Genomic DNA, 22,721 nt, shown 5'->3' on the forward strand with positions numbered 1-22,721 from the left:
CGTCGGACTGATGTTTAGAGGCATGGAAAAGTCAAGGTCCCTACAGACGCAGACCAGCATGCAACCAATAGATCGTTCTTTTAAGAAACAAAGGCTAATTCAAATTAATTTATGCATTCTATAAGTTTATACAGTAAATATATCAGTTTTTTTTTTTTTTTTCCCATTATTGATGCAAAAGCATGAAACTCAGGATTAAACATGATGAACAAAAAATAAATAAATAAAATAAACTAACTTACGGTTTCAGCGGCTTCCCGGAGATCATTCCGGAGTAACGCTCTCTCATTCCTTAAAGACTCGACTTCATCCTTAAGAGCCTGCATCTGTGAAATAATGCAAGAACATTGTAGGTGTTCAAAACTATCGGCTCAGTTCACTTCTGAATGTTCTACAATGACAGATCCAGGTGTTTGAGTCACCTGCGTTAACATATAGGTGCTAAACACAAAGATGAATTGAAAGATTAAAAATTATTACAATTTGACTGGCCTGCTGGAGCTCAGCTTTCCGGGTAGCTTTAGGACTCAGTGGTTTCTGTTGCTTCAGCTCGCCCTGAACCTGGATGAGCTACAAAGAGCAGGTTTATTAATGAACAGTCTGCTTCCTCTGCAGTCTCCTGCGACATCTCTACTGGACATGGATCAGATTTTGATTCAATTGTTTTTACCTCTCTCACTCCCTTCAGCAGCTCCTGGAGACTGTCTCCGTCCTCGTTCACAGAGTTGCACGTTGATAACTGCTCTTGTTCGGTCTGAAGATCCTTCAGCTGCTGTAACTGTAATAGAAACAAAAGAAGAAGAAAAAAAACGGTGAACGGCAAACATTAAAATTCTTGCAGACTGATTTGGGGGGGGAATTTGGTAAGCCTTCACGGTTTGATGATGTCATGCAATAACACCCCCCACCCCCCAAATTCATTACCAATTCATCCTTCATATCCAGGTCAGATTGAAGCTGGTTCTTCTCCTCCCTCATGCCCTTCAGCACTTCTAGAAGTTGGTCTCTCTCTTCAGTTAGAGACGTGATGTTTGCTTGAAGTCTTTCCAGCATCTCAACTTTCTCCAGGCCGCACGTAGCATTTTCAGCCAGAAGACGATTCTTCTCGTTACTGGCGCACTGGAAATCTTCCTTCAGCTGCATCACCTGGCAGAAAGAAAATCCAATTAACATCAGTCTCTGCACTTCTCACTGTTGGGGTGCTCCAAAATGGAGCGGTGTATTTATCCCAACTAATATAATAGCTCAGTTTGATCTGGACAAAAACATCTAAACAGAGCATTTCATTGGCTTCGTACTTGAACTGCACACAGCAATAACTTTAAATCCAATCCAAGTCTTTCTTCACCTTTCAATAATAATGGGTCAGTCTAATGTGGACTAAAACGGGACCCTCTGTATCACCACATGGTCATGTCAAGGGAATAGGGGTAGATTTTAAATAATTTAATAAAATGGTTTTAATGATATTTTGACGTTCATGCAAACATCATCTAGTAGAACGGATTTATTTTGGTAGTGTATTCACTTTTATTTCACTCGTTTTGTATTAACGTACTTTGACTTCTCATGATTATTATTATTTAGTCACAGCTCACACCTGCACCTTTCCCATGTCTGCTTTCTTTCTTCCATCTAAAAGAATTCATCTTCCTTTACCTTTGCATCCTTCTCCTCAAGATCTTTCCTCAGCTGAAGCAGCTCCTCCCTCAGGCCCTGCAGAAGCTCCAGAAGCTGGTCACGCTCCTGAGTAATGGAGGTGATATCTGCGTGGATCTGTTCCATCTCAGCCATGCGAGCGAGGCTCTCTTTGGTCGCCTCGGACAGAACATGCTCTTTCTCTGCACTTGTAGACTGAAGCATCTCTCTTAACTGCATTACCTGTGGGAAGGGAGAGAAAAAAGTGTAAATACCATAATGCTGGGAAATCTTTAGACGTGGTCATACAGATACTGTAAAACTCAGGATTAGCAGAATAAACCACAGAACCTTCAAAGTCCATACCGTTTCAGAGGTCTCCTGACGTTCAGTCTTCAGCTGTTTATTCTCCTCAGTCACCTGGTCTCTCTCTTCAGTCAGAGATGCAACACTGATCTGGAGTCTCTCCAACTCGGCTTTGTTATCCAGGTCATCTTTAGCTTTCTCAGCCAGTACGTTGTCCTTTTCAGCTGTGGTAATCTGGAGCTCGTCAATCAGCTGCATCAGCTGCGTTACAGACGTGCGTTTACGTTATGAGAGATTTAAAACGAAGCAAAAAAATTTACTTGTCTCTTTGTCCTCTATGTTTTAGAAACATTTTTTGAGGGAAAAAAAAAAAACAGGCATGATTTCTATTACCCTAGAATTTCTCTCTTCCAGCTCACTGCACATCTGGTTCTTCTCCTCCCTCAGGCTCTGCAGGATCTCCAGCAGTTGGTCTCTTTCTTCATTGAGGGAGGATAAACTCGCACGGATCGTCTCCAGTGTAGCATCCTCCACGCCGTCTTCGGTTCTTCTGCTCAGAAGATCGTCTCTCTCTGCAGCAGCGGTCTGAAGCTCCTCTCGAAGCTGCACAATCTGAGAAGACATCAAATGTTAACATCGCGTACATCTTAGCTTGACAAACGTCCTTCAAATTTTCCAATAGTGTGTTCTGACCATGTCTTCCTTCTCTTCCAAGATGTTCTTTAGCTGGTTCTGTTCTTCTCTCTGGCCCTGTAGTACGTCCAGAAGTTGGTCCTGTTCCTCAGTGAGCGAGCTCAAGTTGGCCTGAACTCTCTCCAACTCTTCAGCAGAACGATCCTGTGCCTTCTCAGAAAGAAGACGCTGCTTTTCCTCATTGACTGCTTGGAGTTCTTCGTTCAGATGGTCAATCTACAAATAGTATAGGGGGGAAAAAAAACTATTTGTAGTAAGAACTGAAAGGAAAATATAGAACAGAATAATAAGAGAAGTATAATGGGCTGCTGTGGAGCAGTTTTTTTTTCGTAGAATGGTCTGTTTTTTGTTGTTGTTTTTGGTCGTTGAATTACAAATAACGAGAGTCTTCAGTATCAGCTGGTTGCCAAAATTTACCCAAAGAGACATTGGATACGTTTGTCTAGAACAATCAATTCTTTAACATCAATAATATCAGCATATTTTACTTTGGCATCCAGGCCAGTATACAGTTTTACATTGTGCCTATCACATGGCAAAGACACCGAGAGCGAAGGGAGTGGTGTAGAGACAGAATTAAAGATTTCAGCCTCTGAATCCCAGGTGCAATAGCAGGATTTGAAACAAATCTACATTAGTTTGATCCACTAAAACCTAAAAAAAAAAAAAACCATTAAAATACATGCTTCCAATAATTTCCTCATTTTGTGCATGGTCTGAGAATATGGGTTGGGATTTTCAACCCACTTTCCAAATACAAATACATTTATTTAATTTCATGAATGGCTTTCAGTGAATAGGCGTACCTGAATTTTCAGCTCCACAAGCTTGTTCTCGTTACTGCTGTCTGTCTGGGACACTTTGGACTCTAGCCGAGTCTTCTGCACTTCCAACTCACACATGTTCTTCTCTAGTTCCTTTATATTTGCAAGTGCTGACCTCAACTCTGCTTGAGTCTCAATCATCTGCGTGATTCAAATTAAAACGAGTCATTAAACAATTCTCGGCTCCTTCGGGTCCCGAAACGCTAAGCGACGTTAGAGCGACGTTTTACCATTTCCACGTTTTCCTGAGCATCCATCTTCAGCTGGTGATTTTCCTCACTCAGTGCTTTGATTTGCTCTTGTAACTGCTGTACCAAGGAATAAAAAAAAAGTTATAACCACCATTTAAAAAGTCTCTTGTAATGATCTTATATTACAGTCTACTGTATAAACATGTGACTCACTTGCTGGACTTCATCTTGGACACAAGTTGCTTCTTGTGGTGAACTGATCTCACTCGGTGTTAGCTTCTCCTGAGCCTGTATGAGCTGAAGAAACCTTCATCAGTTCCACTGTCCAAAGATGTTACAGTCATGTTTATTATCATCATCTCAGAGTTACCATGTCATTGCTCTCTTCTAGATCTCTCTTCAGCTGGCTGCGTTCTTCTCTCAGACCCTGAAGGATCTCCTGAAGCTGGTTTCTCTCCTCGGTCACGGAGGAAACTGCGGCACGAAGGCTCTCCAACTCTTCTTGATAGAGAGTTCCCTCGCTCTTCTCACCCAAAAGCTGCTCTCTTTCACAACGAAGAGATTGGAGTTCTTCGTCCAGTTGTGCTGCCTGTATAGGGATGTACATCATGGATAAATACACAAATATTCTCAACATAAACCCAAGACAATTTCCTTTGACCTGCTCAGGCAAACTCACCTTTTGGACGGCTTCCTCCAGAGACATGAGCAGTTTGTTATTCTCCACTGTAAAGTCCTGCAGGTCTGCCTGAGCCTTTGCGAGCTGCTCGGTGGTTTCAGCGTGCTGCTGGCTGACTTCAGCTTCCTTCAGCTGAGAATCAATCATCTGACCCTCCATCCTGATAAGCTCCTCTTGAGCTTTTTCCATTTCTTCCTTGAGTCTTATATTTTCGTCATGCAATGCAGACTGAGCAGCAAGCGAGCGATTCTTCTCATTTTGCGCCTCACTAAGAGTTTCTGAGAGCTCACCAACCTAAAAATAGGAAAAGGTAAGAATAAAAATAAGGTGTTAGGAAGTTCACAGATTTTCGGGAGGGAAAAAAAAAAACATCCACACACCACGTCCATTACATTAGAGCAACAGGCAGGCCGGCAGACGGAGACACAGAGCAACAGGCAGGCCGGCATGCAGACAGACAGACGGAGACACAGAGCAACAGGCAGGCCGGCATGCAGACAGACAGACGGAGACACAGAGCAACAGGCAGGCAGGCATGCAGACAGACAGACGGAGACACAGAGCAACAGGCAGGCCGGCATGCAGACAGACAGACGGAGACACAGAGCAACAGGCAGGCCGGCATGCAGACAGACAGACGGAGACACAGAGCAACAGGCAGACCGGCATGCAGACAGACGGAGACACAGAGCAACAGGCAGACGGAGACACAGAGCAACAGGCAGACGGAGACACAGAGCAACAGGCAGACGGAGACACAGAGCAACAGGCAGACGGAGACACAGAGCAACAGGCAGACGGAGACACAGAGCAACAGGCAGACGGAGACACAGAGCAACAGGCAGACGGAGACACAGAGCAACAGGCAGACGGAGACACAGAGCAACAGGCAGACGGAGACACAGAGCAACAGGCAGACGGAGACACAGAGCAACAGGCAGACGGAGACACAGAGCAACAGGCAGACGGAGACACAGAGCAACAGGCAGACGGAGACACAGAGCAACAGGCAGACGGAGACACAGAGCAACAGGCAGACGGAGACACAGAGCAACAGGCAGACGGAGACACAGAGCAACAGGCAGACGGAGACACAGAGCAACAGGCAGACAGACAGACGGAGACACAGAGCAACAGGCAGACAGAAAGAAACACAAAGCCTGGTGCGTGCCTTCACACGACAAACACAAACCTGCTGTTTTTAATACAACATTAAACAAAAACTGCATTTAATTAACAGTTTAAAGCCAGAGTCTCGACCTTGTCAGTCACGTCGCCAAGTTCTGTGCGAAGCTGGGAATTCTCCTGTGTCAACTCTTCAGCCATCTTTTTAAGAGTCTGCATCTACAGATAAATAGAATATTGTGTAACAGTAATAGTAAAAAATTCATCCCAGATCATATCCCAAACCTCTGCCAGTAATACCTGCTGCAGCTGAACTTCACCCTCCTCATTAAGAACAGACTTCGGATCAGAAAGCTGCCTCTCGTTCAGCTCCGACTGGAAGTGGATGATCTGGAAAATAATCATGTTTATCATGATCTCAAACATGACCAGAGTTCATGTGGTGGGTTTTATTTTTTAATCTTTAAACTCCTATATTTGCGTATTGAATCGAAAAAGAACTGCTGCTGAATTAGTCCTAAATTCTGCCAACACACGAGGGCACTGGTTCAGTGGAGGAACACACCACCCTTACCATCTCATCTTTTTCCTCCATTTCTTCCTTCAGCTGGCTTTTCTCTTCTCTCAAGCCCTGAACGATCTCCTGAAGCTGGTCTCGCTCTTCAGTCAGAGAGAGGATATTGGTCTGCATCCTCTCCAGCTCAGAGTCAAGAGCTTTATCACGTACATCAGTGTCTCTTTCAGCACACGCAGACTGCAGATCGTCTTTCAGCTGCTTCACCTGTCAACCAGAAAGCTCAGGTTAGGACACCACGTCAAGAGTGAGAAATTTAAACCTTTATATAATATACATATTTACAGAAAGCAAATCTTTAGTATTTAAAAAAAAAAAAAAAAAAAAGCCCAAAATAGAAAAAAAATTTGTCTGCAGTCCATCACATTTTGTTTATTCTCGCAGACATGATCTCTGTGGACTGAGGCACTGAGGGTGTGTAGATCTGATATGAAAAGCTTCAACCAAAGTGGATGTAGATATACACGTACTACACGTACAGGTCACCGAAAAGGCCGAGCAGATCCACTTTGTACATGTTCTCCGTTCGCCATCGTCGCTCGAGCTTCAGTTAATCATCTGTGTCAGGAGACACGACACATGCTGGACCCTCTGCTTTCGTAGCCAACACGGTTTAGTAGTAATACCTCAGCGTTTAGTATTAAAGTATAATACTGACCGAGGCACAATGGGGGACATGGAGCTAATTCTCATTATCAGTAGCTGATTAATAAGGTTTTGTGCTTCAGATTAGATCAGTGTCAGGATCAGACGTGAAACTGGACTGATTAAGATTATGCTCGTTTTACTCTGGCTCGTTTCTCCATAGCAGTGTAAAACACTCAGATGATAGTGTCTGACCCGTCACATACATGAGCACAGATGGCCACAACTGGCTAATGTCAATATGACACAGAGAGAGAGAGAGCGAGCAGAATAAAGAACGTACAAGTCATCCCTAACCATTCCCAGATCAGTTCTGCTCTCTTGTGCTACACGACACATGTGACTGTAGCATTGTTGGTGATCAGACTTTAGGGTTGACGCTATTCCATCGCTGCATTATTTAAATTCATATTGTATGCACTATACGCATTTTAAATTACCTGCAGCTGCAGAGTCTCCACAAGACTGTTGTCAGCTGGACTGGACAGTCTGGATTCCAGCTGAGCTTTTTCTGCTTCCAGTTGACGCATTCGGTCCTGTTGCACTTTTGCCGTCTCCAGAGCCGCCCGCAACTCTTCTTGATTCTCGATCATCTAAAATTTCGGTGAGTTAGGAAGGGAAATTGATGTCTATGAGCATAAAATCAATAAGACTACTTATGATGCACCGATTCATTCAGCGTGCACTCTGCATGTCTGCAGTCACTGCACTAGGATGTTGTAGAGCACGTGTTCCTACATCTCATTGCCATAGTAACAACAATTATCAGTATGTGGCGCAAATAGCGTTCCACTCGACAAAACGGTTTCCTTCTACTAATATAAACCATTCTCCGGTCACTAGCTCTCATTGGAGAAGAACGAAAGCCGCCTGCTTTGTCACTGCTACACATACGAACGTAACATCCTGGTATACATAATTTGTAAAGGTGTTCCTGGACAAATGACATGCGGGGGGCACGAGGACGACAGTATTTATATTTATTCATAAATCATACCAGCTCCACATTTTCCTCCATATCTCTCTTCATTTGATCTCTCTCCTCCTTAACAGTCTGCAGCTCTATCTGGAGGTTCTGAACATATTCAGCGTGCTCAGAGTCTTTAGTGTGAACTGCTTCCTGAAGATGGTTCCTTTCTTCTGTCATAGTGGTCAATTCTGATAGATGTCTTTCTCCGTCACAGCGAAGTAATTCCAGCTCCTCACCCAAGTGCACGGACTATAAAGAAAGGGGAAGGAAGGTGATTATGAAACTGATGAGACATCTACGAGGTCAAAACATCAGGGATTTTAAATTAAAGGGAAAAAAAAAAAAAAAAACACAAACCTTCTGTTTAGCTTCCTCCAAGGCACTGAGGAGACTCTCCTTTTCCTCCAGGAGGTGTTGAAGATCTGTTTGGACCTTTGCAAGCTGTTCTGTAGTCTCAGAGTTCTGTTGGATTAGCTGAAGTTCCTTGAGTTCTGCTTCAGCCAAATCCTTCTGCAGTTTCTCAAGACCTTCCTGGACCTTTACAGCCTCTCCTTTAAGTCTCTCGGTGTCCTCATGGGACCCAGCCTGAGCAGAGACAAGGTTGTCTCTCTCCTCTTGCACCGAGCAAAGTTCACCAGTGAGCTCACACACCTGAGGACAGTTAATGCACAAACCATAGAGCAACACATGGGACGTAAAGTTGTCCTACATTCACCTAGAGATAAAGTTCCACTTAATTACTGAAAGCCATTATAAGATTTCATTATAGAAGTCTGAGCTTTGGAAATAGCCAAAGAGTAAAAACAGATCTGGCAAACCACCAGTTCCATCAAACCGCCAGACCAAAATAAGTTAATTAAATGTTGCTTTGTTAAAAATGATCCAACTCTATAAAATCACAGCAAGTTTTTTTTTGGTTTAAATTGTTGGAATTTTGTCAAAAGTCCAAATCCATGGAAAAGATGGTGTAAATTTAAGTGAAAGTGATGAGACATACGGCTAAGTACAGTGACCCATACTTCATTTAACCCATCCAAAGTGCACACACACACACTGAACACACACCCGGGGCAGTGGGCAACCATTTATGCGGCGGCACCCGGGGAGCAGGTTGGGGGGTGGGTATTTCGGTGTCTTGATCAAAAGGCACCTCAGTCGTGGCCGGCCCGAGACTCGAACCCACAACCTTAGGGTTAGGAGTCAGACTCTTTAACCATTAGGCCACGACTTCCCCCATTTATAATTAATTAGCCGAATCTCACAAAGAACTCTACTACCATGTACTACGTAAGGTCAACCCAACACTGCCATATCAGATATGGAGAACAGACGTTCCTTGATGAGATTTGGATGGTGTTATTTTGCGGTCTAGAAGTCATTAAATAGACACCACAGGCGTATCAGTGAACTTTTCCTTTATCTAAACAACAAATGTGAGAGCGAGTAGTTTGCGGGATGTTCCCACCATGTTCCGTGGAAGTGGGAGCTCTGTGGTTAAGGGGTTGGACCGCTGCTCAAATTCGAATCCCAGGACCTCCAAGCTGCCACTGCTGGCACCCTTAATTGCTCATATGTATTAAATGAGAAATGGAAGTCGCTCTGGATAAGAGAGTCTGCCAAACGAACAAATTGAAGTAAAGGGTTTTAGCAACAAACACTCAAGGCTAGTTTGGTGTAAAGAGGAGAATGATCTTTTCTGTTAAGTCTCCACACATTTTGTGCAGTTGTGGAGCCGTTTTTTCTACCGAAAGCCTTGGGAACCTCTTTGACATACGCTGCATCTACGGCCTCATTAAAGTACCAGGTTTTACAATACAAATCTGCCTGCTTTGTTCAAGAGGCTACAGCTGGGTCTTGATCAAAGATCATAATCCAGATCCACACAAAAATGGTACAACAATAAGCCAAAGATCAAGGCTTTTCCTTGTTTTGTTTTTTTTGGAGGAAGACACCAATCATTTATAACTGAATCCATGCATCAGAAAGCTGAAGATAAAACTAATCATCAGGTCGTTCCTATGGAATTTCTCACCTGTCTCAACAAATCATCCACTTTAGCTGGAAGATCCTCTAGATTCTTTAACTCCTCCATTGTGCTCTGTAGAGCTCGTTCACTCTCCTGGCTCTTCTCAAGTTCCTTCTTTAACTCAGCGACTGTTTTCTCCAGCGTCAGGTTATCCAGCACATCTAAATAAGACATACAAAAAAAAAAATGAACGTCTTGTTTCGTCAAAGATCACCGTCTTTTTTATTTGGCTGACAAACACCCACTTTTAGGAACTTTTCCATCCAGAAGAGCAGTGAGCTTGGTGTTCTCATCAAAAGCCCCGAGCAGCTCTTTCTGGAGGTCAGCCTGCATTTTCTTGAAACGGGATTTCTCATGCTCGAGTTGGCTCTGCAGGGACTTGACCTCGCTCTCCATTTGGTTGAACCGAACAGTCAAAGTCTCCTGTTGAGGGAAATATTGTGTTTTTCCACAATCACCTAAAGCGAATAGTACATTTTTTTAAATGAAATTTGGCTTACGTCTCTTTCTTTGAGGGAGATGTTCTCGCTGCGCAGGAAAGCCCACTCTTTTTTAGTTTCCAAACTGAGCCCTTCGGCATCATCTAACGAGCGACGCAGCTGTGTTACCTCCTGAACAAGGTCCTTACCATTCTGTACAAAGAATCACAAAAAAAAAAGGGAAATAAATAAATAAATAGACAGGTAGTCATATGGACATGGAAGTGTAGTGTGGTAGCGAACACAAGGCTACATGTAGGAGGTGGTGAGTTTGAACGCAAATCGTACTTGATTCGGTAGCCTGTACATGTGTTTGATCTGACGTCACAAGTTTAGCATGAGTGACAGAGGAACATTATGAGACACAGAAGAGATAAGGCACATTACTGCTCATGGTGAATCATGTTGGGTTTCCTCATGCACATTTGCGAGGATAAGAGCACAAACACATCAGGGTTTGATAGAATAAAGGGAGTCTGATGCCCCTTTTCCACCAAGTGCTGTTTCAGAGCCTAACTTAAAATCACTTCTTTCCTTTTTTTAAACCCAAAGCACTGGCCCTCAACCAGGAAAAGTGCTTAAGTAGCAGTAAAACATTGCTGGTCTAGACTTAAGAACCGCTTGCGTCAGGGGCTGGGTTACTGTGACCAACAAGACAAAAGAGAACGTCGTTAGCGTCATTTTTAATTCGCCGCGTTTGGATGCCAATGTAGGATCTCAAAGCCATGAGCATTAACAGTAAAGCAACATCCGACATCGTTGATGTGTTTGCCACTGCTGCGCTAACGTTGCTGTATAACATTGTATACAGTGACGTAAGACTCATCTCTGTGATGGCTCTCTATGCCATGGAACGGCAAACCGGTTCTTAGAAGGATCACAAGTTCGAACTAGCACTAGCTCTGAACCAGCACTCGGTTCTTTCTGGTGGAAAAGGGGCATGAGAGAGAAGGAAACGTGTCCAAACTACATCTGATTTATAATACATTTGACCTGAACTCATTATTAAATGTCTGGACTTAATCAGGGGGTAAAAATACAAATCGCCCCATTCAAAAGTTCTACTCTTAGAGTCAGAAAGGTCTCCCAGCGCCAGATTCCACACACTACTTCAATATCAGCATATGCTCTCACAAAATCACCAGGAAATATCCTCATAACTTCATATGAATGTTAAGGAGTCCATGTTTTCTCCTCACGGCCGAATTACTTGGAACGAAGCATCAGGTCTCCCTCATGAGGTCCCTAATGACTAGAACCTGCGAAACGAATCTCTCTACATACCAAACTCTGCAGGTCAGCCACCAAGTCGTTGTTCCTCTTCAGCTCCCCTGACATCACCTCCAGATCAGACTAAAAAAAAAGAAAGAAAAAAAAAGCCAATTTTTAGAAATGAAAAAAAGTTTACTGTGTAACAGTGTCATGTTAAACAATGACGTGTACAAGTGCATCTTCACACCTTCAGCTTCTGGACCAGGTCTCCTGAATCGGTTGCAACCTTTTTCAAAGTTGAAATTTCCGCCTCTAATTCTCGCTACAACACAAGACATGTAGAACGGTGCTGAGGTTAGCAGATTCATTCGACTGACTTTACACAAGCGCAACGATGCAGATATTTAAAATAATGTCTGGAAGCCCAAAGACCTCATAGTCTTTTCTGCTCTCCTCTTCAAGTTTCTCAAACTCCTCTGCGTCTTTCCGTTCTTCGGCGTCTCTCAGGAGAGTCGCTTTGTCTTTCATCAGTGCCTCGTTGTCTTGCTTTAGTCGCTCGATGTCCTGAGCGAGTTCCTCGAGGCTTTGCTTCAGCACGTCACGTTCTGCAGCAATTACCTCCTGTTAAACAAAAATAAACAATGCGATTCAAGTCAATAAACACGATAAAAAATTTTTTTTTTTAAAAAAAGTCGTGTTTTCAAACTAAAGTCAACTCCATATCTGAATGAGCAGTTATTAATGCCATGAGGAACTGAAATGGAAGTACACTCACCCTCTCAGAGCTCAGTGTGTGACAGAGCTGGACTGCCTCTGCAAGGTACTATTAAAGACAGACAGGACGAAATGGGAAAGATTCTTTTTAGAAAATTAACCGATTCAACTGAAATACATATTGAGTGGACACCACACAGCACAACAGACAGTGATGGTACAGATTTCAAGCATTTTTTATTTTTATTTTTAAAGACTATACAAGAATACACCTTTTCAAATTAAAAAATTCAATTCAATTCCAGATTATACAGCAGGCAGAATGTTGCGTCGTGAAGAACCCGATGCTTAAAAGCCTCGGAGAAGGTTCCAAGCGTGCTGTATTTAACGTGCATATTTTGGGATTTCTCTCAAACCCAAAAGATAGAAATTGTACTGAAATGGAGAGGTCATGCATGAGTGAGTAGCGTCATCATACCTGCTCACAGGCTTTGTCGTCCTTTTGGGGCTCTGAAGGCTTTTCCATCTCGGTGACCTTCAGCTGCAGTCTTTGTTTCTCCTGCACTTCTGTCTCCAGCTGTTGCTCTAAGGTCTGCAGCTGTTTCTCGAGCTCTTCGGTCCTCTGCTCCAGCATGGAACTCTTCTCTTCAGCCTTTTGCTTCTCCTGAGTTTCTGTCGCCAGCTGACGCTCCAGACACTCGATTCTGAACATGACTTGGGGCGAGTCGGTGCACATGCTGACCAGAGGAGGTGATAGAGGGGAAAGAGTGTTCAGACACAGAGCAAACGTTTGCCCCTCCTTTAGTCATGTTCAAACATGGTCAGTAACAGGCCCTTTAATACACACTACTGATGAGCATGTAATACTTATAAAACCATCCAGATCTGGGAATAATAATAATAGACGTATTACGTAACTAAACCTTTGCAAAAGAAAGTACAGTGTACTGGTCAATACATCGTTTTGCTATTCTTACTTCTTTTTGATCATTTTCAGTTACCCAGAGAACAAAACATTAGCTCTAGCTTTTGTGCTGTACGTATTTTAGGTTTAATCAGATGCTCTGGGTAAATGGTCACTCATGTACTTCCTGTGTGTAGATTGTCCCTTGTATGAGCTGGGACACACAAATCTAAATCTCACCCTTCTGCAGAGCTGCGCATTGTAATGTTACTCTGGTTCATCTCCAGGTCTAAGGAGGTGTCCTCGGCGGAGGAGAAAAAACATGGTGTCATGTTGAACTCCTCCATGTCTACAGGCAGACAAACAGAATAAGAAATAAATACACTGCAGTTGTATATTAAACTTTTTATATATATTAAAAAAAAAATTAAAAATGGAGCCGATTTCCACCTTCAGACTCCTCGGTCACGGTAAGATCTGCTTTCCTTTTTTTGAAAAAGGGCTCGGCAAAACTCATATCAGGCGATCCGTTATCATCTGCCACTGAAGACGGTCTGATGAGCTTTCCACCCCAGGTCACTCTTCTCTTGGGAATCTTTAATTTCACAATAATGTGAGTGAGACATGAACGCGAGATGGTGCGTAGTGCCAGAGATAGTGTGAGTGCGAGTGTGCGAGTCAGAGATAGTGCGAGTGTGAGAGATAGATAGATACCAAGAGAGAGTGAGTGTGTGAGTGAGAGGGAGAGAGAAATTATTAAGAGACGTTACCTTGTGAACAGGGACCACATTTGATGCCGTTACCAAAAGCTTTGTGAGGTTGGTAATTCGATCTGCTTGCTCTCTCTGGAGTTGATCCTTCTCTTGTATTAGCTGGAACAAGGTCTCCTTCTCAGTCACGGTTGTTTGAGTGACTGAAGAAACCTAAAGATGAAGGATCAGACGCGTGCATTCACTTTTCCCTGGACAACATTTGCATTTGTTATACATAAAAATAGCTTTCTAATGAATTATTTTGTCACCTCATGAAGACGTCGTTTGAGATCCACAATTTCGTTGCGGTATCTTCTCAGAAGAGCACCTTCGTCTGAGACCTCTGTGACATGAGGATCGTTCTTCATGCGCTTTGCAGTGCTGGCAAACTGTGAGACAAAAGACATTTAAGCGTCAAAAGTCCACCTGCTCTAAGACCTTCTGCAGGGATCATCAGTCAGCATGTAGCCTCTCCTCCCCACCTGTAAAGTGCTCAGAGTTTCATCCACAGTCACTGGTGTGATGGTGCAGATGATGACGGTTTTGGCGTTGCCTCCCAGAGAATTCTGTAGGATTCGGGTTAGTTTGCTGTCACGGTAGTTTGTGAAACCCCTGTAAGACCACATGAAAACATTACTTAAGGATTGTAATGTTGAGAAATTGTCCAGTTTCTCCTTTACTTGCTAAGTGCAACATGCACGAATAGAATTGTAGCATTCCTTTCATTCAGTTCTCTCAGTAGCAGGACACAGGACAGACTTTAATAGAGTGGTCACAATTTCGATCTTTTCACCACGTGTTTGTGCCCAATACAAACAAAGTAATTCCACTTTCAGAGGTGTATTCTTTTATAGCAACGTATACAGTTCCAGGTTTATGTTTGACGCGAGTGTCCGTGGGTAACGTCGGTCAAAGTTAAACCTCGATAAAACTGTAGTGACTAGAGTACTTTTCATGGGACAGAGCACACACACTGCTTGTCCTTCACCTCATATAATGTGATGCATATATACTTACACTGGTGTATTAAATCTACAGAAGTCTCCCTCCATAGCGTTAATCTCAGCATCGAGACAACAGAGTCAAATGCTAGTTGGGTCACCCACTGATCAAATTTATTAGACCCCCTGCCTGAACTGAATTAAATAAACAAATAATCCGAATAGACTTTTAGTCCAAAGGCTAAACAACGGTAAACATTTCAGGTATTTTATTAGTATGGAGTGTCTGTGATTCATACTTTTGGCTCTCATCAGACAGTTTCTTGATGACTTGTCCTAAGGTGAAGAGACTGCGATTGATGTTGCATCCCTCTTTAAAACGGGTCCCTGAATTAACACGAGCAGCACGGATGAGAATTTATTTAGCGAAAGCATTCAAACTGAATACATCGATAATCATTCAGTCTAACGGGACCTCAGCTTACCCTCAGCTCCAGTCTGACTCGCTCGCTCAGCCCCAGCAAGATCCACCAAGTTCTATTAAAGGGGGGGGGACAAGAGAGAAAATACTGTCAAAAGCTGGTTGGAAAGCATTTGTTGAAATTTGAAAAGTAAGAAGTCAACACACCAAATGGGACACAATGATGGCACCGTCTGCATTTTCACCAGACGCTGGGTCACTTCTCTCTCTGCTCTCCAAAATCTGAGAGAAGAAAAAAAATATATAACGTCACCGTTTACCCCAGAATGCATGCAAGACACAATAATTAGCATTGAACAGATGACTCACCATGCGGAAAATGGTGTGAGAACGACTGCTCCTCTGGTTCATTTTAGTCTTCCCGTAATGCCGGTTTTCTACAAGCAGGTAATGAAGAAATGATAGTGAAGGACTGACCAGAAGAGCGACAGATTAGTGTGAAAGGAACACGACACGGTGCTTTTGAGTGCACAGTTCCATTTAGTCAAAAGGTGTTGATTAATTGTTTAAAAACGCTACACAAATGGATTTTATGAAATGTAATAAATAGAATAAAACTGCTTCATCAGGAAAGGATTCTTTTTCTTAAACAACATGCCAGGTTCTGTTTAACTTCTTAACAAAATAACCACGTTACTTTCTCCTTTCCGGATCCAGGCCAGCGCTTGCTCCGGAGACGTCACCAGCTCTTCTGTCAAATCAGCCACGTACACGTTTTTCTGCCAGTGGAATAAACGTTCGCTGTTAGACACGGCGCACTCAAAATGCAGACAAATCAAAAAAGGGCAACACTTACGTAGTTGCCTTCGCGGATTTCCAGAGGTTTTCTTTTCCAGCTGTCGACGAGGAGATCTGTGACGGTTTCGTTGTAAATTTCCATGTAGCTCACACGCAGAAGAAACTCTTTCTTTGGACACTGCAAAGATTGAAACCAGGACACTGCATGGATCCTAGTGGACTGACACTTTAGACTTATTTCACTTATAAGTATTGATAGAAAATCCTACATTTTTGATCGTCTGAAAAACGTCTGCCATGGCAAGAGGGATCACGCCAGGGTTGTGCTCACTGCCCATCATTGTAAACGTCTTTCCGGAGGACGTCTGTCCATATGCAAATATAGTTCCTGAATGTGAAGATAAAAGTACAGACTACACACTCAATATATAATGGTACAGTTAACTCCCAAGTTCAGGCCACTGATCAGAGTGTTGTCAGTTTTTACAAACTTTCTCTCAGTCTCAAAATCCTTTGAGTGCGTTAGAAAATTCAGTCCCTATAATTATCCCACAATGCACCACAAAAGTCAGGGAGCATCAATGCTCATTATGTCCCTTGAGTGAAATCCTCTCAGGTGCCAGACAACGTTTCAGCCATAAATTCATTCATAAATGTAAGCAGCTTGTTATTGTTGTAGCTCTTCAAAATGGCTAAATATTTTGAGTCTAACAACTTGAGTGTTTAACTATTTAAAAATGTTGTTTTTTTTATACAAGGAACCATCAGAAAAATGTCATTCTCGCCTGTTGCTGATAAATGTCAGACGTAATGAATTACAACTCCCATATTTATTAATTTGTTAAAAAGCAAAGCAACGTTTCAACCCTGCTGGGTCTTCTTCAGGCAAATGATTTTAAATTAACAAATGAATAAATATGGGAGTTAAAACAGTGTTGCGAACATTACATTTTTTTACTCTAGCTGCCATTCTTACCATTGTATCCTTCCACAGTGGACACCACCAGGGGTTTGGCAATGTCCTGATAGAGCTGATTGGTGGATTCTTCAGCACTAAAAACCCTGTCTGAAGAGTGAAGTAAATAAATAAATAAAAAAGTTACCTGAAATATCCACTGTAAAGTTTACGGTTTCAAACTTACGCTACTCGTGTTACTTACCAAAGCTGAAACTTTTGGTCATGTTGCCATCATCGTCAACTTGATGTACGGCCTGTTTATCAGCCTTCCAGTACAGCTGTACAGGCTCTGCACTATCTGTTTCCTCCCTAGGGTTGGGGAGAAAATAATATTTATATCAAAATTATTACAGAAAGCCAGAAAGGACACAAGTTATTTATATTCTTCCGTAGCATTATTTTGATATCAGAATTAGTCTTCCAGCATTCTCTCAAGATAACATTTGTTTACTCTTTAAAGAATTTATGTCCAATTATTAAAGAAAACCCCTGCTGTCCATGCATGAGGGCGTCAGATATCCAGAGCAAATTGCATACATCTTTTTTCATAATTCAGTATTCATTCAGCAGAGCAGTTGAGAGTCTAGGGCATTGTTTACAGGTCCATTAGGAACAACTTGACGGAAATAGGCAAGCACTGCCAAACATACAGCTCCACTGCCAAACATACATGCTCCTGCTATGTGATCTCAGAAAACAAATGGAAATGATATATGATAGCAAGAAGACAAGACTTTTGAGACAAGAGAAAAACCAACTCATAACCTTTCTGGACTTCCAGACATTAGATCACAAATGTATTAATCCCTTTTAGCATTGAAAGTTGTCTCAGATCAGTGACTTTCAGACCATATGCTTTGTGCATGTGTGAATACAAGCGAGAAACTTCAACCTACAAGCAAATTTCAATTCAATTCAAATTTATTTGTATGGCGCTTTTTACAATCGACATCGTCTCAAAGAGGCTTTACGGAACATAAACATAGAACAAAAGGTTATTATAAAGAATAATAGAAGACAAAAATCTAGATTAACATTAGATACGTTTAAATGCATTTGCATTTATCCCCAATGAGCAAGTCTGTGGTGACTCAGGTGACTAATGAGGAGGAAAAACTCCCTTGAATGATAAAGGATGAAACCTTGAGAGGAACCGGACTCATCCTCATATGGGCGACACTGGATGGTGTGATTATAAATATACAGAGTGAACTCAAATGGCCACTAGAGATGATTTCAGTGCAGTTCTATGGGATGTGGTAGCCTAGAGGTTAAGGTGTTGGGCTACCAATCGGAAGGTTGTACGTCCTACGTCCACCAAGTTGCCACTGTTGGGCCCCTGAGCAAGGCCCTTAACCCTCAATTGCTCAGTTGTATAAAAATGAGATAAAAAAATGTAAGTCGCTCTGGATAAGGGCGTCTGCTAAATGATGTAAATTCTATGGCTCATTATAAAAACAAAGTGCGTGTAAGAGCTTGATGCCAGTCTACAGTACATGTAGCTGCAGTGATCAGTCAATCTTCAGCAAATTAAACTCAGCCAGATTAAGGATTGTGTGGTCCAGTGACACTGTGAACAGTGTAACGTAGCAACATGACATTTTGTGTAAGTAGGCACGAGGACCACAAACAAGTCTGTCAGGAAAAGAGGAGCTTGTTTTTAATGTCTCATTTTACAATGTTTTGCTTTCCCTATCGTATTCTTTTCATTTCAAAGTTAAATACAATACCGAAAACACCCAGTGGATCTAGTCTAAGCATCAACATTAAGCAAATGGAGAATAAAAAAAAGATGAGATTAAAACTAGCAACTAAGGCTAGCTCACTAAATAGCAACTAAGGCTAGCTCACTAAATAGCAACTAAGGCTAGCTCACTAAATAGCAACTAAGGCTAGTTCACTAACTAGCATTCTAACTTCTCAGTATTTAGTTCTCTTCAGTTATTAACAATGAAAAGTGTTTCTCTTACCGTTTTATGCGGGGTCGAACCCTAACACAAACTTTTACGGCCGATTCCTCGGTCATTTTTTCTTCATATCCGTCCAGCGCCTATAGACTAATAAACCGAATTAACGGACTAGACTGAAAAACCCCTTTCAATTCAAACCAGTCCGTTGAAAGCGATTTAAAATTTGAAACAGCATCTGATTGGACGGAGTTACAGGCGTTCGTCCAATCACAATGGTGCAACGATCACGTGCCACAGGTTAACCCTTAAATTTCTTGGTTTGTGTCTCGTAAAGTGTATGATGTTTGTTTTATACCTAAAACAATAAAACTTTTTTTTCCGAAATACTTTCGGGTTTAGCTACAGTTCAGAATTGTATACTAATCTCATATTCTAATCTTACCTTAATATGCTTTAAAGTCAATTTCAGTACTTTGTGGTATACATGGTGATGACCATGAATGCAACTACTAAAAATACATGGAAAATGTTTGTGGACATTAAAGCTCGAGTTATTTACATTGTTTTATAAGACGCTCCATTCGTCTGGGAAGGCTTTCCACTAGAATGTCTCGAGTGGCTTTGTGTTCATTATATTTGTGTTCATTATATTTACAGGGCTGTCAAGTGTCACGCATTAAGAGTGACAGTTTGGTCTTTTGTCACGTTCTAACGCCACACATCGTATTTCTCACGCAGAAAAACTTTTTGACCATTTATCATATATTTAATAAGCCGCAGCGCCCAAAATGTATCAGTCCGCACCGCTGTCTCTATGGAACCGGGCAGGAATCAAGCGCGTCTCAGTTCTTAGTCGAGCCTATCAGCCAATCAAAAAAAGAGGCTACACAATAGCCAATCATAAAATAGCACTATCTGGGAAAGATTTAAAGCAACAACCAATGTTAGAAAAAACATTAGCGAGGGTATTTTTGATGGTCAGTTTGAACAAAACCTCAACACGAAACAAACAACACCAAAATCTCTCTCTCTCTCTCTCTCTCTCTCTCTCTCTCTCTCTCTCTCTCTCTCTCACACACACACACACACACACACACACACACACACACACACACACACACACACACACACACACACACACACACACATAATTAACCCTTGTATGTTGTTTCGTATTTTTGTTGCTCAGCCAGTGTTCGTGGGTCTGGTGGACCAGCTGCATGTTTGGGTTCTTAATTCAACACAATCAAAAATTTGATGTTAAAATTCTCTAACAGATGTTTACTTCATCCCAATTACAAGCAATATAAACAGCATATATGGTTAATATTCGCCCTTTTACATTATTACATAACATTTTTTAATTAAAGTGATACTCGTTTTTTGTTGTTTTTTAATAAAATTTAATAAAAACAGAAAAAAAGAAATTTAATCAAGTCATGAGTGGGAAAAAATCAACAAATTTACAAGGAAGCAAAGTTTTTCAAAACTACTGATGTTTATGAATATGGGTCCCACAGACCCGAACACTACACAAGGGTTAATAAATGTAAACTAAACAAAAAATTTGTATTTGGTTAAAATGCGGTCGGTGATACTTACTCCCCATTATTGTTTGTTTGTTTGTTTGTTTGTTTGGGGGGGGGGTGGAAGAGATGTCACGCTTGCCTGTCTTCAAAACTTGAGAGCCCTGTATTAAAGCATGCTTCTAAACATAGTTTTAGGTCAATGGTGTACTGCAGTAAGTCTGTAACCGAGTGAACTATAGTGTTAGTGTATTCCTCAATAGAGACTCTGGGTAAGGACGCCTGCCAAATGTAAGTGAGACCAGGCACTGATATCAGGTGAGGAGATCTGGGGTGCAGTCAGTGTTCCAGCTCATCCCAAAGGTGTTAAGTGGAGTGTTGAGTCAGGGCTCCTAGCAGGACATGCAAGTTCTTTACTCTTTCTTAACCTTAGGTGGAAAATTACACAAACTTTTATCACATAAGTTAAGAAAACAACAAGCAGATAGAACTATACACAAAATAAGAAACTCTGCAATAAATGAAATAGAAACCAGTCTGGACATAACATTATATTCCCAGCCACAGGAAAGCAATGACAATCAGATCGAGGCCTTTTTGGCCCAGATTAATCTCCCACAGATCACTGATGAACAAAACTCGGCAATGATCTCGGTCATACCCAAAGAGGGGAAAGACAAATTGGATTGTGGGAATTACCGTCCTGTAAGCCTTTTAAATAATGATTATAAACTATTCACCTCCATATTATCTAAAAGAATAGAAATGATATTACCAGTATTAATACATACTGTAAGGACCAGACTGGATTTGTCAGACAAATACAGACCCAAAACACTGCATGTTATGAGACAAATCACACAACAAAAACTGGAGACACTGATATTAAGTTTAGACGCAGAGAAAGCGTTCGACTCTGTGAGGTGGTCATTTTTATACAAAGTACTTTCAAAATTTGGCTTCCATATGACTATAATTGATACATTTGCAGCTTTATACAATAAACCAAGGCTAGAATCAAAATTAATGGAGATCTAACCAATTCATTTATTCTGGGGAGAGGAACGAGGTGTTGTGTGTCACCGCTCCTCTTTGCCCTGTTTATAGAACCAATGAGTCAACTCATTAGGCAGAGGTCGGATATAAAGGGGGTAACAATGAAATCTGGGGAGCAAAAACTGGCCCTATTTGCTCACGATTTATAACATAAGTATAGTTACTTATAGATAAGTATAACACAACCTACTCAGAGGGATGCTGAGTCTATTAAATATTTGGGTGTTTTTTTACCTAGGGACTTCTCAAGACTGTACGACATAAAATGTAATGGGCCGTATTTAAAGATAAAATCTGATATTCACAAATGGAATGTTATTCCCTTTTGTTCCCGCATAGAATCAATCAGGATGAATATTCTTCCACAGATGCTATACCTTTTTCAATGTCTACCAGCCAAAATACCATCTAAGCAACTCTTAGAATGGGACAGATTAATAGCAAGGTATTTGTGGCAAGGGAAAAGAGCCAGAATTAAATTTAAGACACTGCAATTAAGAAAATAGAAGGGTGGAATGGGCCTTCCTTGCCTACAAGAATATTATCATGCAGCCCAACGAAGACCCTTAGTCTGCCTATGCTCACCAACATACACTGCAACATGGAAAGCAATAGAAAGTACAATGTTAAACAGAATCCCAATAACAGCTCTACTACAGTAAGTGATAACAAATTACTAGAAGAACAGGACATGCCAGATGATTCTATAACAGGCAGCTTTCTGAGGTCCTGGCAGGCAATAGTCAAAATTTGCAGACTAGGAGAAGCACCTAAAATTATGAGATGGTGTGCCTATGATTCAGACTTTGCACCAAACAGAATCGATGGCAGGTTTAAGATATGGATCTCAAAAGGTTTAACTACTTATCATTCATTTATTCACAAAGGGGCATTCCAGAGTTTTGAAACCCTACAGAAAGATTATGGACTGGGAAAAGATGATTTTTTTTAGGTACCTGCAAGTAAGACAATACTTTAACAAAAATATTAAAGGAATGTTAGGAACTAGTGAGTCAGGGTTCATGGAAGAATTTTTATCACTAACTAAACCCAGATCAGGCAACAAAATTATCTCCAAACTATATAATGCTATACAATTATCTAAACAAGAAAATACAGAATACATAAAGAAGAAATGGGAAAGGGAAGTAAATGTGAAGATCCCACAGGAGAGCTGGGGGAAAATATGCCAGTTACAATGGTTATGATCCGGGTCAAATACATGGCGGGAGTTTTGCTGGAAGAACATAGCGAGATTTTTATTACACCCATTCAGAAACGATACCAAGATGCCTGTTGGAGACTTTGTGGATCTAACAGAGCCAATCACTTCCATATTTTTTGTGACTGCCAGACATTAAGACCTTACTGGGAAGAGA

At 41.6% G+C, this 22,721-nt stretch overlaps 1 protein-coding gene across 2 annotated transcripts in view; it reads right to left on the reverse strand.

Annotated features, from left to right (window-relative positions):
* Window positions 1–18,973, reverse strand: part of cenpe (centromere protein E) — a 29,327-nt gene extending 10,354 nt beyond the window's left edge. For both annotated transcript variants that reach the window (XM_027156409.2, XM_027156408.2), the window contains exons 1-42: window positions 18,821–18,973; window positions 17,053–17,159; window positions 16,869–16,958; window positions 16,162–16,280; window positions 15,951–16,070; window positions 15,792–15,873; window positions 15,464–15,531; window positions 15,302–15,376; window positions 15,159–15,210; window positions 14,973–15,060; window positions 14,215–14,344; window positions 14,002–14,121; window positions 13,751–13,903; window positions 13,431–13,575; window positions 13,221–13,329; window positions 12,555–12,813; window positions 12,138–12,185; window positions 11,795–11,983; window positions 11,610–11,684; window positions 11,435–11,503; window positions 10,172–10,303; window positions 9,917–10,094; window positions 9,678–9,832; window positions 8,003–8,296; window positions 7,673–7,894; window positions 7,116–7,268; window positions 6,031–6,237; window positions 5,757–5,846; window positions 5,592–5,675; window positions 4,332–4,625; window positions 4,023–4,241; window positions 3,866–3,949; window positions 3,692–3,769; window positions 3,444–3,602; window positions 2,638–2,853; window positions 2,338–2,556; window positions 2,005–2,205; window positions 1,660–1,881; window positions 925–1,146; window positions 671–778; window positions 481–570; window positions 243–326 (exon numbers count right to left, since the gene is read on the reverse strand). In XM_027156409.2, coding sequence (XP_027012210.2) covers window positions 243–326; window positions 481–570; window positions 671–778; window positions 925–1,146; window positions 1,660–1,881; window positions 2,005–2,205; window positions 2,338–2,556; window positions 2,638–2,853; window positions 3,444–3,602; window positions 3,692–3,769; window positions 3,866–3,949; window positions 4,023–4,241; window positions 4,332–4,625; window positions 5,592–5,675; window positions 5,757–5,846; window positions 6,031–6,237; window positions 7,116–7,268; window positions 7,673–7,894; window positions 8,003–8,296; window positions 9,678–9,832; window positions 9,917–10,094; window positions 10,172–10,303; window positions 11,435–11,503; window positions 11,610–11,684; window positions 11,795–11,983; window positions 12,138–12,185; window positions 12,555–12,813; window positions 13,221–13,329; window positions 13,431–13,575; window positions 13,751–13,903; window positions 14,002–14,121; window positions 14,215–14,344; window positions 14,973–15,060; window positions 15,159–15,210; window positions 15,302–15,376; window positions 15,464–15,531; window positions 15,792–15,873; window positions 15,951–16,070; window positions 16,162–16,280; window positions 16,869–16,958; window positions 17,053–17,159; window positions 18,821–18,876 — 5,865 coding nt within the window. In that variant the 5' untranslated portion in view covers window positions 18,877–18,973. The remainder of the gene's footprint in view (window positions 1–242; window positions 327–480; window positions 571–670; window positions 779–924; window positions 1,147–1,659; window positions 1,882–2,004; window positions 2,206–2,337; window positions 2,557–2,637; window positions 2,854–3,443; window positions 3,603–3,691; window positions 3,770–3,865; window positions 3,950–4,022; window positions 4,242–4,331; window positions 4,626–5,591; window positions 5,676–5,756; window positions 5,847–6,030; window positions 6,238–7,115; window positions 7,269–7,672; window positions 7,895–8,002; window positions 8,297–9,677; window positions 9,833–9,916; window positions 10,095–10,171; window positions 10,304–11,434; window positions 11,504–11,609; window positions 11,685–11,794; window positions 11,984–12,137; window positions 12,186–12,554; window positions 12,814–13,220; window positions 13,330–13,430; window positions 13,576–13,750; window positions 13,904–14,001; window positions 14,122–14,214; window positions 14,345–14,972; window positions 15,061–15,158; window positions 15,211–15,301; window positions 15,377–15,463; window positions 15,532–15,791; window positions 15,874–15,950; window positions 16,071–16,161; window positions 16,281–16,868; window positions 16,959–17,052; window positions 17,160–18,820) is intronic.
* Between the last annotated feature and the right edge of the window lie 3,748 nt (window positions 18,974–22,721).

Source organism: Tachysurus fulvidraco, chromosome 18 (genome assembly GCF_022655615.1).
Source record: "Tachysurus fulvidraco isolate hzauxx_2018 chromosome 18, HZAU_PFXX_2.0, whole genome shotgun sequence".
Taxonomy (NCBI): domain Eukaryota; kingdom Metazoa; phylum Chordata; class Actinopteri; order Siluriformes; family Bagridae; genus Tachysurus; species Tachysurus fulvidraco.